Genomic DNA, 13,035 nt, shown 5'->3' on the forward strand with positions numbered 1-13,035 from the left:
AGGGTCATAAAATCTTGCATTTAGTAAAACTCATGAGCTGCCCATACAACCAAGGCATAATATAGAGCCTTGTTGCAGAAATCTTTAAAACCTACTGAGACATGTTCTTGCCGAAAATTTAGATAAGTGCCTATATAAAGACAAGTGCCTAGATAGAGGGGAAAGAAATGTGACTATCTTGGTTACCTTCGTCTGTGGTGTAGGCATTAGTGTAGGCTGGCTCACCCATTTGGTCGCTGCCAGCCACGGTAAAGTAGGGTGTTACCTGGAAGGTCTGGAGCGAACAAGCCTCCAGCTCGGTCACGTTGGCGTAGCACACACTCTGTAATACATCACACAGGGTGTATTACCCTCTCAGGCAGGGTATATTAATGAATCTCTTTTAGACTAACTTGACAAAACATAAACACTCGCTGCAAAATGTTGGGGCAAATTCATTTAAACACAAGAGAAGAGAAGCTTGAGAGCCTCGAGTCACAGATGCAGTATGTGTGTGTTAACTAACAACATAAACTTAGTATGTGTGTGTTAACTAACAACATAAACTTAGTATGTGTGTGTTAACTAACAACATAAACTTAACAAAGTTTATATTGTTAGTTAACTGACAATATAAACTTAACAATGTTTATATTGGCAGTTAACTAGACAAATAATTAGCACAAAAGTTATTTAAATGTGTACAACATTGAGCCAGGATAATATGTGTAATCAACTGCATATTCCTAGAATTCCGAATACTTTGCTTGACTGTATCTAGTGGCCAAGACCTCATTCAAATTCCTATTACACCAACGCCTTACTTAAATTCACAGTACATAGCCTCGTGTATAGCCTGAGAAGCTGGTAGCCGTGCCCTCATCCAGGTCTGTTTGTCGCTTAAGTGGTGATGACACCCTTCACAAAGTCTGCAAAACCATCTGTCACCACTTACATCTTTGCAACGGCTGTCCTGTGTGAAGTCGTCGTTGATGACGATGGAGTACTTGTGCACCTCGTAATCAGTGGGCGTGAGGGTCCACGTCAGGTACACCCACGTCTGGCCCACTGATAACGCCTCCAGATCTATGATCATACCTTTATTGGGGGGAAGAGAAATTTGAGTGAAACCATTGTTGAATTCGTCAAACGCAAGGCTTCGAAGTCTTTGAGTGCCCTAGCTTGATGTTTTGAGGACTGATTGCTGATTGTTCAAGGTGCATTGTAGTTCCTAGAACGCAATGACAAAACGAAATAATATTTCAAATTCATTAAAATTATTTCTTGCTGGCTGTTCTTCTGTAGTTTAGTTTGTGTGTGACACTTATTGCTGTTATACTTTTATTATTATTATTATTATTTTCAACAAGTCGGCCGTCTCCCACCGAGGCAGGGTGACCCAAAAAGAAAGAAAATCCCCAAAAAGAAAATACTTCCATCATAATTCAACACTTTTACCACACTCACACATAATCACTGTTTTTGCAGAGGTGCTCAGAATACAACAGTTTAGAAGCATATACGTATAAAGATACACAACATATCCCTCCAAACTGTTAATATCACAAACCCCTCCTTTAAAGTGCAGGCATTGTACTTCCCATTTCCAGGACTCAAGTCCGACTACATAAAAATAATCGGTTTCCCTGAATCCCTTCACTAAATATTACCCTGCTCACACTCCATTATTATTATTATCAGCACTTGCCGCTAAAGTAAAAAGTAACTGGGTTTGATCAAAAAAGGTGGGTGGCAGACCCAATTTCCTTGATCAAGAGCCCGTCACCGGTATCAAAGCACTCCCTTTCCCCATCCTTGAAGGGGTGTGATAACTTGAAAGTGCCATATTAAATCATCATTAAACTTTCCCTAAGTATAGTGAGTGGGAATAATTTCTTGACAGCGTGGTACTCACCTCCTTGTACACCCATATCGATGATGCACTTGCCCACATTGCCTAAGGAGTCGACGCCGATGATGTCGACTTGGGAAGTGCAGCAGGAAGCACTGTAGGTGATAACTACGTTCCCTGTTGTGCCAGGGTTTAACCCATCCACTGACGAGGAGAGTCCGTCAGGGCGGGCATACACGTTCACCAGACCTGCCAGCAGGTGTACGTAAGAATAGAGGAGTACCTGCAGAGGGCTTGCTGGCTCATGATGAATAAGAAACATGTACAACACCTGGACACCTTTTATTACGAAGACGATTCAACATCCAGTGAATGGCGATACGCCTTCATAATCAAGTCACTCAGAGCCGGAAGTGCTGTTATAGTAAACTAGCCTGACAGTACTATAATACAGAGATGTGAAATTAATGGCCGAGTTTCCACCTTACAAACTGAACTCTTTACCATACTTATTTCTCTCAAGATTGTAGAAGAGACAAGTACATATAAGTTAATTGTTTCTGATTCCTCATTACTTGCACTAATAGCCTGAGATGTGAATGTAATATGATTACATATAAAGCCAGACACAGACGTGCAAAACTTTTTGAAACGGTGATTCAAGTTAAACTTTTGTGGATTCTGTCTCACACAAGCATCCAGGAGTATGATAAAGTCGATGACTTGCCTAAACTAACATTAAATACAGACAATATCGAATGTAATTTTGGTTTCTCAAAAAGGTTAAAAACATTGTCAAAAAAGAACTAGCAAGGGGGTTTGAAGAAAGTAGAAGAGAGCAGGTAAGTGTTACCAGATCAATTACTCGTCAAAATGCAATATTTATTACAATTTGTTAAAGGTACTTGTCGCTAAGGCTTGTTGTGTGTTTGTATGTGTGTGTTAGTTGAGCTTGTCAAGTAAAACATGTCTATGAGAAAAGTATCAAAATCAATACACTAAAAGAATTCTGTTAATGTAAGAAATAGGTTAGGTTTTAAGTATCTCTGGCAGTAATGTGTATATGGTGATATCAGTGGCATGAAATGTTAAGCATGTGGACAGGGCCATATACACTAGAACATTATACAACAAACCACGGAACGGGTAGAGTTTGAGTCCATGGCGAGTGAGTCGTAGAACTCCAGGCCAATTTGCAATTGTATTATTACGATTTCGTGAGTCATGATAGAACATTATACAGCATTTCATAGTGTGCAAACATATGATCACTTAGAGACATGCTCAAACAAATCTTAGAGGAAATTGCAAATTACTTCATCGTAATGGTAAAACATCTAAAATCTTGAGATTATTCACATTCTGCAACGACTGGGAGAGTGAACTGTTATTTAATGAAACTGTAATCTAGCAAATGATTGTAGTTTTGCAGTGTTAATGATTGTTGTTTGCAGTCGTTAATGATGAGATACTTCAGTTTCCATGATGATTTTATCTCCATGATGTAGGGTGTAGATTTGCTTTGTGAATAAACGAATAAACTGTAATATATGAGAAGAACTGTAATATTTTTAATGGTGTAAATATATTCAGTGGGGTCTGACAAAGACCCAGTGTCACCTCAATAATCCCGTTCTTTTGCGCTACCACTCACAGGATGGGCATTGAGTGTATAATAAACTAGCTACTGAAGCACCACGAAATAAAGAATTTTAGATTTTGTAGTAAAGAGTAAGGAAGACAGACTTGGTAAGAAGGGGAGGTATATTCTAATACTTAATTATGAAGTTTATGGTTGTGTCGCAAATAAGAAGTTTGTATCAACATGTACACAACTCGGCCCAGTTAATGATTCGACGAGAGCACTGACTGTGTGTGACCATCCCATCCCATGTTCGAGGTAACACTAACCTGACACACTGTCCTGGAGGGTAGCCTGAATGGTCCAGGTCTTATCGGAACAGACGCCATTCAGTTCGTAGCCTGAGCAGTCAGGCTCACTGTCCAGCTCACAGGTGGGTGGGCTGTCGTCTGACACCTGTCACACAGAAAAAGTTTAACTCGGGAACACAAGCAAGATGAAAGGTTCATTTTTCCACTATAATCTACCTTGTCCATAATTACTATCGCATTTGCTTTTTCTGTTTCGTAAGGTGAAGTCTTACGAAATAAAGCAAATGAGATAGTAATTATAAACAAGGTAGATTATAGCAGAAAAATGAACATGAAATTAAAAGACAGGGGAACTTACGTGTCCTTTAAAGCTTAAAACTTCCCGTGAAAAATCACGGTCCTCGTCAATAAATACACTGTAATATATAGAGACGACATCGTTTTCTTTTTACTATTTAAAAGACAAATTTGCTGATGTAACACGATAAAAAAAACATTTTAGTAATCTGAGATCACGTTGACATGGAAACTGGTAGCGTGTGACTTACTGCTGGGAGGACAACGAACTGGGAGATAGCACTGTTGACAGACTGTGTCTGCTCCTCGCTCTGGGCTGTCAGGGTCACCATGCTCACCGTGCCTGGCACTGCACTCGACGGCACCACGAAGGACACTGTCACCACCGCCGATTCGTTGTGGATGATGTACACTCTGCAAGGAAGACGAGAGTGGGAGTGCAGTCTCCAGCCTGACTGTTTCGCCTACAAGCTAACATAATTTTATATTATTAATGACATACAATACCTACAAGTTGATGAATAGGACATATAACATATGGATATCTTGGTTGTTGAAACGTTTCTCCTGTGAAGCAGCTTCTACAAAGATAACTTTTTAACACAAGAAACGTAAGATATGAAACTGACTGAACAATGATATAGTAAAATCAAACTCCGTACATGGGTTCAGAAAATATTAGACACTCATTTCACGTCAGATGATCCAATTTAAGAGGCAAGACCAAGAGCTAGAGCTCACTCACAAAGTGCGAAGTTCTAACAAATCAAGAAAAAAAGAAAGACCGCAAAATGAGCATAGACTGGAGGGAGAATGGCTACAAGCTTTGAAGGGGATGAACTTTAAGGCAAGTATAATGCCAAGCTGGTTGTCAGAGGACTACATCAGGCGAATAGCGCACCTAAGAACGGAATTCAAGAACCTTAACAAAGTCACTGATAACCTTATATACGTCATACATCAAACATAGTGTCATGCATTACCAGCGTGAAGCCCACTTCTGTCACACTGTATGAAATACCAGCCTGAACTTCACACTTGCTCTAGTATGCGAAGAAACTAGAGAAAGTGTAGAGGCTCGCAGTAAGACTGGTTTTCTAAATGGTAGTTCTAACTCACAATGAGAGACTAAAGAGTTGTTCTTAAAAACTTTGGAAGATGACAGGACAAGAGGAAAACATGACAGACGTACACAATACATTCACAAGGTCTTGCCAAGGCATAAAGTGACTATCTGTTGAGCCTCATGATTCCAGGAAATAGTGGAAAAGTGGAAGAGAAGAGGAAGTGGTGGGAAGTAGACTACAAACGACAGGGTCCAAGAAGCCAGGAACTTGCAAAATCAATCATATGGTTAAGAAGTGGGGTTAGGAGCTAAGACTCGACTGTTTAATTAGCAGTCAATAAATACGGAAAACGGGACACCGTGAGCACAACTGTTTCTATGATTTCAAACAAGTAATCACGAAAGGTAATCATAACATGCTTTCTCTCTCTCTCTCTCACACACACACACACACCTACGCACGCACGCACAGAGAGAAGACTGACCTATCAGGAGTGACTTCGTCTAGGAAGTCCTTATCGTCGGTTCCTGTGAGGGCGAAGTAGGAACTGAGGCCGTAGTTGTAAACGATAAAGTCTCCTTTCGCAGTCTCGCCGGGGCGGGCTGACAGGTCTTCTGAGGTGGCCAGGACCCCCACGCCCGTCTCAACAGGCGTCATCTGCACCGTCATCAGGCGACAAAACACGTTGCCTGTAGGAAAAAACAGAGTGCACGCAGGATGAACTAAAAAAGAGGTAGGAGTTCGTGGTTGCAAAGAACAATAGGTAAGTTTACATGCGATTAAACATATGCATTGTTTAGAACTATGGGATAAAACATTTCGACGGGAACGCGCGAATTATTAATTACATTATACGAGTCGGAGAGGAGCACAAGGCAAATATATCTCGCCACCATAGGTTACAATCTTATGCTGGAATCTTACGGTGGCTTCGGAAAACATTAATAAAATACCACAAGTGGATTAAAAATACCTATTCTAAAAATGTACTGGTTGGTAAGCAGATCAAAAATAAAATAGTACTGGTAAAGCGACTTTAATATTACTCAGGTGAAAGTTCAGGATGGATTATGCAAAAGTGTGAAGATTTAGAAACAATAAGAAGACATAATACCCTGACTGAAACAATACAAAAAATACCCGCAAATATGTGAATTTAACTCAAGACGACGTTTCGGTCCGACTTAGTGCTGGTTATTTGTGTGAAGGTTTCATAAGTGTGGGTGACATACCAGACTGAACGTAACCGTATAATTTGATATAGAAGGGCTCTTCAGGAAGGGGGTCTGAGCGGATGTAGAATTCATCGTCGACTAAGCCGTTGTAAGGGATCTCTCTCAGCTGAAGTCCGCTCTGTGGCAGGAAGAATATACTATGAATGCCTGTATTAGTATAATATTCTCGTGTTATATAGATCAAATATCATATATGACAACATCAAAGTGTCTTTGAGCACTCTTCAGTAACAGCAACCAACTCGAGGGGAAAATATACAAAACAAAATCTTTTCCTCTCTTTGTGTCCATGTGAGTTGGTTGCTGTTACATGTTACACTGGCGTCCTCGTCTCCTCCAGTACTCTCACCTTGTCTACATACTCCACATATGTCACATCAGTGACGTAGCTCTCCAAATAGCCAATCAGCGTCACCCCAATGTAATACACAGTATCTGTGGATGAAAACAATTTGCTTTGGGAAAAATATTCAGTGAATTAGGCAACAAATTCATTACTAATAAAATATCATGGCAAAGGACTTGTTCAGTACAAGTCAGTGATGGATCACAATTAAGACATCAGAACTTTTTTTTGTAAATAGTTTAATTTGTCTCACGAAATCGTAATGGCACGATTGCAAACAAACCATACCACAGGTGGGGATAGAAACCGCGATCAGAGTCATAAAACTCCAGACCGACGCGCTAGCCACTGGACCAGCTGGCTACAATAAGATTCATTCAACTACGTATATTTATACACCATAGGAAGGTTAGCATAGGCACCACTGTGACCACAAATGCAAGCTTTTACTTACGAATCTCCCGCCAGCGTGGCCGTGACTAACTCTAGGTCAAGTCACCTCAAAGCCCCTCATTTGTGGTCACAGTGGTGCCTATGCTAACCTTCCTATGGCGTATAAATATACCTAGTTGGATGAATCTTATTGTAGCCAGCTGGCCAAGTGGCTAACGCGTCGGTCTGGAGTTCTATTGCTTTCTGATCGCGGGTTCTATCCCCACTCGTGGTATGGTTAGTTTAATTTGTTGTAATGCTCGGGAATTGTGAGTGTCGCAGTCACGAGGCTTATGGAAGGAATCGCATAAGCCTGAGCAAGCTACAGCAAAACTATTAGATCCCTGATAAGTTGAGAACAGTAAAGGAGGGTCGCTGACCTACTGATAACACAAACAGGATACTACAGGGTGTTCTACTCCTCTAGGAAGGTGCCTTGATACCGGTGAGGGGCTCTTGATACTTAGAAGTAAATTTATCCTTCCCTTCTTTAGATCAAACCTGATTTCCTCTATTTCCTTCCTGACGCTATACGACCCTTACAGATTCAAGTTAAAACCCGGGAAAATCTTATTAATTGCTGTCACAAGCAGGGCAGAAAAATGTTTACTTATGAATCGAGCAGGACCTGGTATGGGCGTGTTACTCACTGATGAGAGGGTTGCCTTCTGCGGCGCGGTAGTGTGGATGAGGAGGTGAAGGGTCCAGGATGGAGAACCAGCCCAGGAAGCTCAAGGTGGAGTTGGCGCTGACGGAGATGGTGTAGGTGGACGCGGAATCGGTATGGAGGCTCCACACACCATAACGAGGCTCCAGCCATCGTACAGATTTAAGGCCGTCGGTGTAAATTATCACCTCAATCGTCGGGTCTGACTGGAGGCTCGCTTCGTCCGTGAGGTCGTATTTAGTGCCTGATAGGGGTAAGGAAAGGAAAAAGTGAGAGTGGATTACATGATGCACAGATAACTATCGCTATCATGATGCATCCTCCACAAGCTCACCAGTGAAGTCCGTCAGTATAGCGTCTGTGATGGTACCGACGATGCGGATTTCGAAGTCGCTGATGGAGTTGTCGATAGGCACGTCGGTGTCCACAGGTCCCAGGAGGTCCTTCAGCTGAGTAATGTCTACCTGAAGGGAAACAGAGGGCGCAGGAGGTTCATTAATTTTAAAGACAAAATACGAAGAATCAAGAATGATGACAAAATCACTTGAAGAATAAACGTGAGGTATTAAATAGAAAGTTTTACAGTGTTTACAAAAGAAGATATTTTAAGTGTAATGGATTTAAAAATCAAACAAATAACTGAGATTAAGGAAAGTGTAATACCTCAAGAGTAAGTCAAGAAATTAATACTGAATGCTAAGGAAAAAAAAGAAACAATGAAATCAGACGAAATAACACCGTGGATTTTGAAAGAATGTGCAAAAGAATGGCAGACCAGTGATAAGAGGAAAAATGTCCTAATGGGGGATATGTGTCAAGCGGGGTGCCACAAGGATATGTACTTGCCGTGAAATATATTTAATATACACATATGACTTACAAGAAGGTAAGAAATATTAGAATACGTTTGTGAACGATGCAAAAAAAAAAAAAATCTTAAAGGAAAATTAGCAATAAAAAATGACTGCAAATCCCTGTGGGAGGACACAGATGAATACACTGGAGCACACATACAAATACACACAAAGTGTGGAAGTACACTCACGCTGGCGCTCTGCACACCCTCGTTGAGGATTGGCATGATGGCGTCGATACTGAACTTCTCTGAGGGAATGAAAAGACCGCCGGTGGCGTCAGCAAGGCGTTGGTACTCCTCCACTTCAGTGAGCACCATCTTCTGACTTGCGCTGGGGATGGTACCACTGTAGATCACTGACACCTGCGGCATGGAGATATTGCGTGAGAGAGAGAGAGAGAAAGAGAGAAAGAGAGAAAGAGAGAGAGAGAGAGAGAGAGAGAGAGAGAGAGAGAGAGAGAGAGAGAGAGAGAGAGAGAGAGAGAGAGAGAGAGAGAGAGAGAGAGAGAGAGAGAGAGAGAGAGCGAGCCTTCAACATAGGAGGGATGTGGGTGGCGTTACTGTTATGTACAAGGCCAATATTGTCAAAATACCACACTTGGATCCACTTCGAGGACAGCATGAAACAAGCTTTTATGCCACAAGACGGGCAGAAAGCAGCAACTTCACTCTGGCTGTACCCTTCTCCAGAAAAAGAGAGAGAGAGAGAGAGAGAGAGAGAGAGAGAGAGAGAATAAATTTGAAACGATATAATAAAACAAAACTAAGGAATGCTGAAAACTCGCGTTGATATAGCATTTTTAATTTTCACACAAAAGTTAGTGTACAGTACCCCTGAGCCTTCAAATCACTGATCTTCCTCTTCCGACTGTCTTAAAAATCTCCATTGCTTATATTTAACTTTATTAGGAACTTATGCCACACTGTTCTATACCTTTTGCGTACACTGAATTAGACGGGACTGAGTTAATGGGATATATTTTTTATCGGGTTAATAAGGTAGTGAGGACTAACTTTTTGGGATAAACCTTTCTCAGATCAATGAAATAGAGGCTAGGTTTATGGGATACAGGGATACTTGTTCTCGGATCGTGCAAGCGACCATAACACATCCAGTCACTATATTTACGGGAAAGCATTAAATTCGTAGGGGTTATATATTGCCTAGGAAATGGGAGGCAATCAGGTCTGATCCAGGGAAGGGGACGGGGAGCTACAATTGTTCGGATGAAGAACCCATAACCGGCATCAAAGCTCGCAGCCTGAGGGGTAACAAACGATAGGATAGATCTTCACCTTGTTGTGTTGTTGTTGACTCCTGGCCACACAACTCTCCATCTTCTCGCCGTCCCTCCCGCCAGCGTCGGTGAAGCAGAAGATGTCGCCGTAGTCTGGCGTCAGGCTGAGAGCCAGCTGCAGGGGATACCACCTTTTACTAGTCACTTATATAGAAATATAATAAACTTATATAATCATACGCAACAGTGAGTATTTGAGGTAAGATTTAAGCCGAATCAAAGTAGTAGTGGATCTCTTGAAGACCAGACCAAAACATCTCCAAGCATCACAGAATGGTAGTGTCTTACCTGAAGACCAGACCAGAATAACTCCTCCAAGGGTGAGATTCCACCGCTCGCTCGGAGACTATTCACGGCCTCCAGGAACTCAGTAGCGTTGTCTGTCCTCAAGCCCGGACCATACGCTGACGAGAGAGAGGGAGTGAGGGAGCGTATGGTCAGTTACAAGCTGAAGCACCGGCAGGAGGGTGTCTTGATGCTGGTAAAGGGCTCTTGATCCAAGGAATTAGATATCCTCTTCTTCCTTGGATGAAACTTTATTACCTCACATTTTTCTAACATAATAATAATAATAATACTAGAGTAATAATAATTAATAATAGTATTTTGATCTTTACATGTGACATTTCTGTCTCATTCACCTCTAATCCTTCTGTTCCAGTAACCCTGCTGCCCCTATAACCTAGCTATTTTTCTAGATCTCATATATCTGTCTCCTGTATTTCTCTTCTCTCTTCTCCCCCCATACCTCTCGTTACCCCTTATATCTCTCTTCCCGTTTATCTTCACTGTAGCGCCTCACTCACTGGGATCGTTGAAGGGAGCCAAGATGTAGAGTTCAGGGCTGGTGTTCTCCACGATGGACTTGACTTGCGCTTTCACAGCATCGATGTCGTCTGTCATGGAGCCAGTGGTGTCGATGGCGATGGAGAGAGCCGACCCACGGTACAGGTCGAACAAGCGACGGTACTTCTCGTTACCGATAGCATCCAGAAGCACCGTCAGGTAGTGGTCCGTCGCCTGACGAAGGAGGATGTTAGTGTTATGGTTTAGTTTGACCTTTACTGATCATGATGTCGTTTAATGGTGGTGTTAATCATGCCGTCAGGGAATGTCGAAGTTCACAGCATGGACGTGATACTTATGTTACTGTTGTTATTTTGACCAATCGCGGTGCAGTTTATTCATGACTATTTTTTTGTGTGTGCCAAAAAATAGGCATTTTAATTCACTTATTTTTGTGGCTTCAGTCAGGGGAATTTTAATGAAATTTAATGTGATGAATTATAAGGAAACAGTTTCGAAACTTTTTATATTTGAGCTAATTTAACTATTATTTAAAATTTGCGTGTGGTGTGTACTAACCTATATATAGTTGCAGGGGTCGAGTCTCAGCTCCTGGTCCTGCCTCTCAATGTCACTCGCCAGATTCACTCCTTCCTAGCCTATTCTTAAAACTATGTGTTAAGTCTGCCTCCACCACTTCGTCGAACTGCTTCCATTCCCTGAGCATCCTGAGACTGAAGAAATGATTCCTGACATCCACGTGACTCGTGTGTGTGTGTGTGTGTGTGTGTGTGTGTGTGTGTGTGTGTGTGTGTGTGTGTGTGAGAGAGAGAGAGAGAGAGAGAGAGAGAGAGAGAGAGAGAGAGAGAGAGAGAGAGAGAGAGAGAGAGAGAGAGAGAGAGAGAGAGAGAGAGAGATATTACCTATTGGAACTTTCAGTTTTAACGGGAAAGTGGTAGGAGTTGAGGGGTGTCAGTAATATGGTAAACGTGTGTACAGTGAGGTGTGTATATGTATACACAGTATGTTGACCTGACCTGTGACCTGGACTCACCTGTACAGCGAGCTCTGCTGCCTGCTCGTGGAGATAATAGTGCGGGGAGAAGCAGGGAGAGGCCGTGTCCTTGTTAACGCCTCCCTGTGGTGCCTCCTCAACAGAAAGGTCCAACACACCTCCGTGGCTGCACTTCCCACCTGACACAACACACCTGGCTCAGTTCATTACACCTCAACATCACTGCAGTATCTTTCCCACAAGGAAAACAGTCAAGTGTATTGACGGAGATTCTTAGACAGGATAAAGAACAAAAAGGCACAATACCGTGATTGAAACCATACACAAATAACCCGCACATAGGAGAGAGGAATTTACGACGACGTTTCGGTCCGACTTGGACCATTTACAAAGTCACATTAACACGAAAGAATGAGGGAGCCAGAATATATAAGTGAGGGGAACAAGAACAGGACCAGGAGAAGAAGAAAAGGAAGTAGAGGTAATGGTAAAGCCGGTAGTGGAAAAAGTAGTAGAAGTAACAGTGGTAGAAGAAAGAAGAGAGAGAGTAATAAAGTTGGTAGAATTACCGACAATATGTAAAGTAAAAGGACACAAGTGCAACATTAGTTGCACTTGTGTCCTTTTACTTTACAAGAGAGAGAGAGTAGATGGAATAGGTAAAATGCACTATTTTATAATAAATAAATTTGAACAAGTTTGTTAGGTGCATATCAAAGTTTGGCGAAGAGACGGTGGGTAAGATTCGTCAGGTAACTGCTGCAAAAATTGTCAACAATATTAGGGAAAGTTTTCAGAAAAATAGGACAGCTCAGTGATGACAACATGAAAATTGGTCGAGAGAGAGAGAGAGAGAGAGAGAGAGAGAGAGAGAGAGAGAGAGAGAGAGAGAGAGAGAGAGAGAGAGAGAGAGAGAGAGAGAGAGAGAGAGACAGAGAGAGAGACAGAGAGACAGACAGAGAGAGACAGAGAGAGAGACAGAGAGACAGAGAGAGAGACAGAGAGAGAGAGAGACAGAGAGAGAGAGAGAGAGAGAGAGAGAGAGAGAGAGAGAGAGAGAGAGAGAGAGAGAGAGAGAGAGAGAGAGAGAGAGAGAGAGAGAGAGAGAGAGACAGACAGACAAACTAAAACTAATGACATGCCCAAGGCACATGTCATTAGTGGAGCACATCTCCAGGCTGAGGGACTGACCACCTCAAACTACTTCAAAGTTGACGGACTGATAACATCATCTCTACCTCTCCACCACTACCGCTCTCTCCGCATTTTCCACCTTACTGTATTCGACTGATGAAACCTACTGTTAAGGCGA

At 42.1% G+C, this 13,035-nt stretch overlaps 1 protein-coding gene across 1 annotated transcript in view; it reads right to left on the reverse strand.

Moving 5' to 3' along the window:
• The window catches only part of LOC128686196 (von Willebrand factor A domain-containing protein 7), a 37,773-nt gene that overhangs the window by 8,663 nt on the left and 16,075 nt on the right, over window positions 1-13,035 (reverse strand). The window contains exons 5-19 of the mRNA XM_053773017.2: window positions 11,763-11,902; window positions 10,729-10,942; window positions 10,211-10,326; window positions 9,921-10,037; window positions 8,814-8,987; window positions 8,103-8,232; window positions 7,752-8,012; window positions 6,673-6,758; window positions 6,321-6,441; window positions 5,573-5,777; window positions 4,273-4,435; window positions 3,743-3,869; window positions 1,895-2,080; window positions 935-1,077; window positions 187-322 (exon numbers count right to left, since the gene is read on the reverse strand). Coding sequence (XP_053628992.1) covers window positions 187-322; window positions 935-1,077; window positions 1,895-2,080; window positions 3,743-3,869; window positions 4,273-4,435; window positions 5,573-5,777; window positions 6,321-6,441; window positions 6,673-6,758; window positions 7,752-8,012; window positions 8,103-8,232; window positions 8,814-8,987; window positions 9,921-10,037; window positions 10,211-10,326; window positions 10,729-10,942; window positions 11,763-11,902 — 2,319 coding nt within the window. The remainder of the gene's footprint in view (window positions 1-186; window positions 323-934; window positions 1,078-1,894; window positions 2,081-3,742; window positions 3,870-4,272; window positions 4,436-5,572; window positions 5,778-6,320; window positions 6,442-6,672; window positions 6,759-7,751; window positions 8,013-8,102; window positions 8,233-8,813; window positions 8,988-9,920; window positions 10,038-10,210; window positions 10,327-10,728; window positions 10,943-11,762; window positions 11,903-13,035) is intronic.

The sequence above is a fragment of the Cherax quadricarinatus genome, chromosome 9, assembly GCF_038502225.1.
Source record: "Cherax quadricarinatus isolate ZL_2023a chromosome 9, ASM3850222v1, whole genome shotgun sequence".
Lineage (NCBI taxonomy): Eukaryota > Metazoa > Arthropoda > Malacostraca > Decapoda > Parastacidae > Cherax > Cherax quadricarinatus.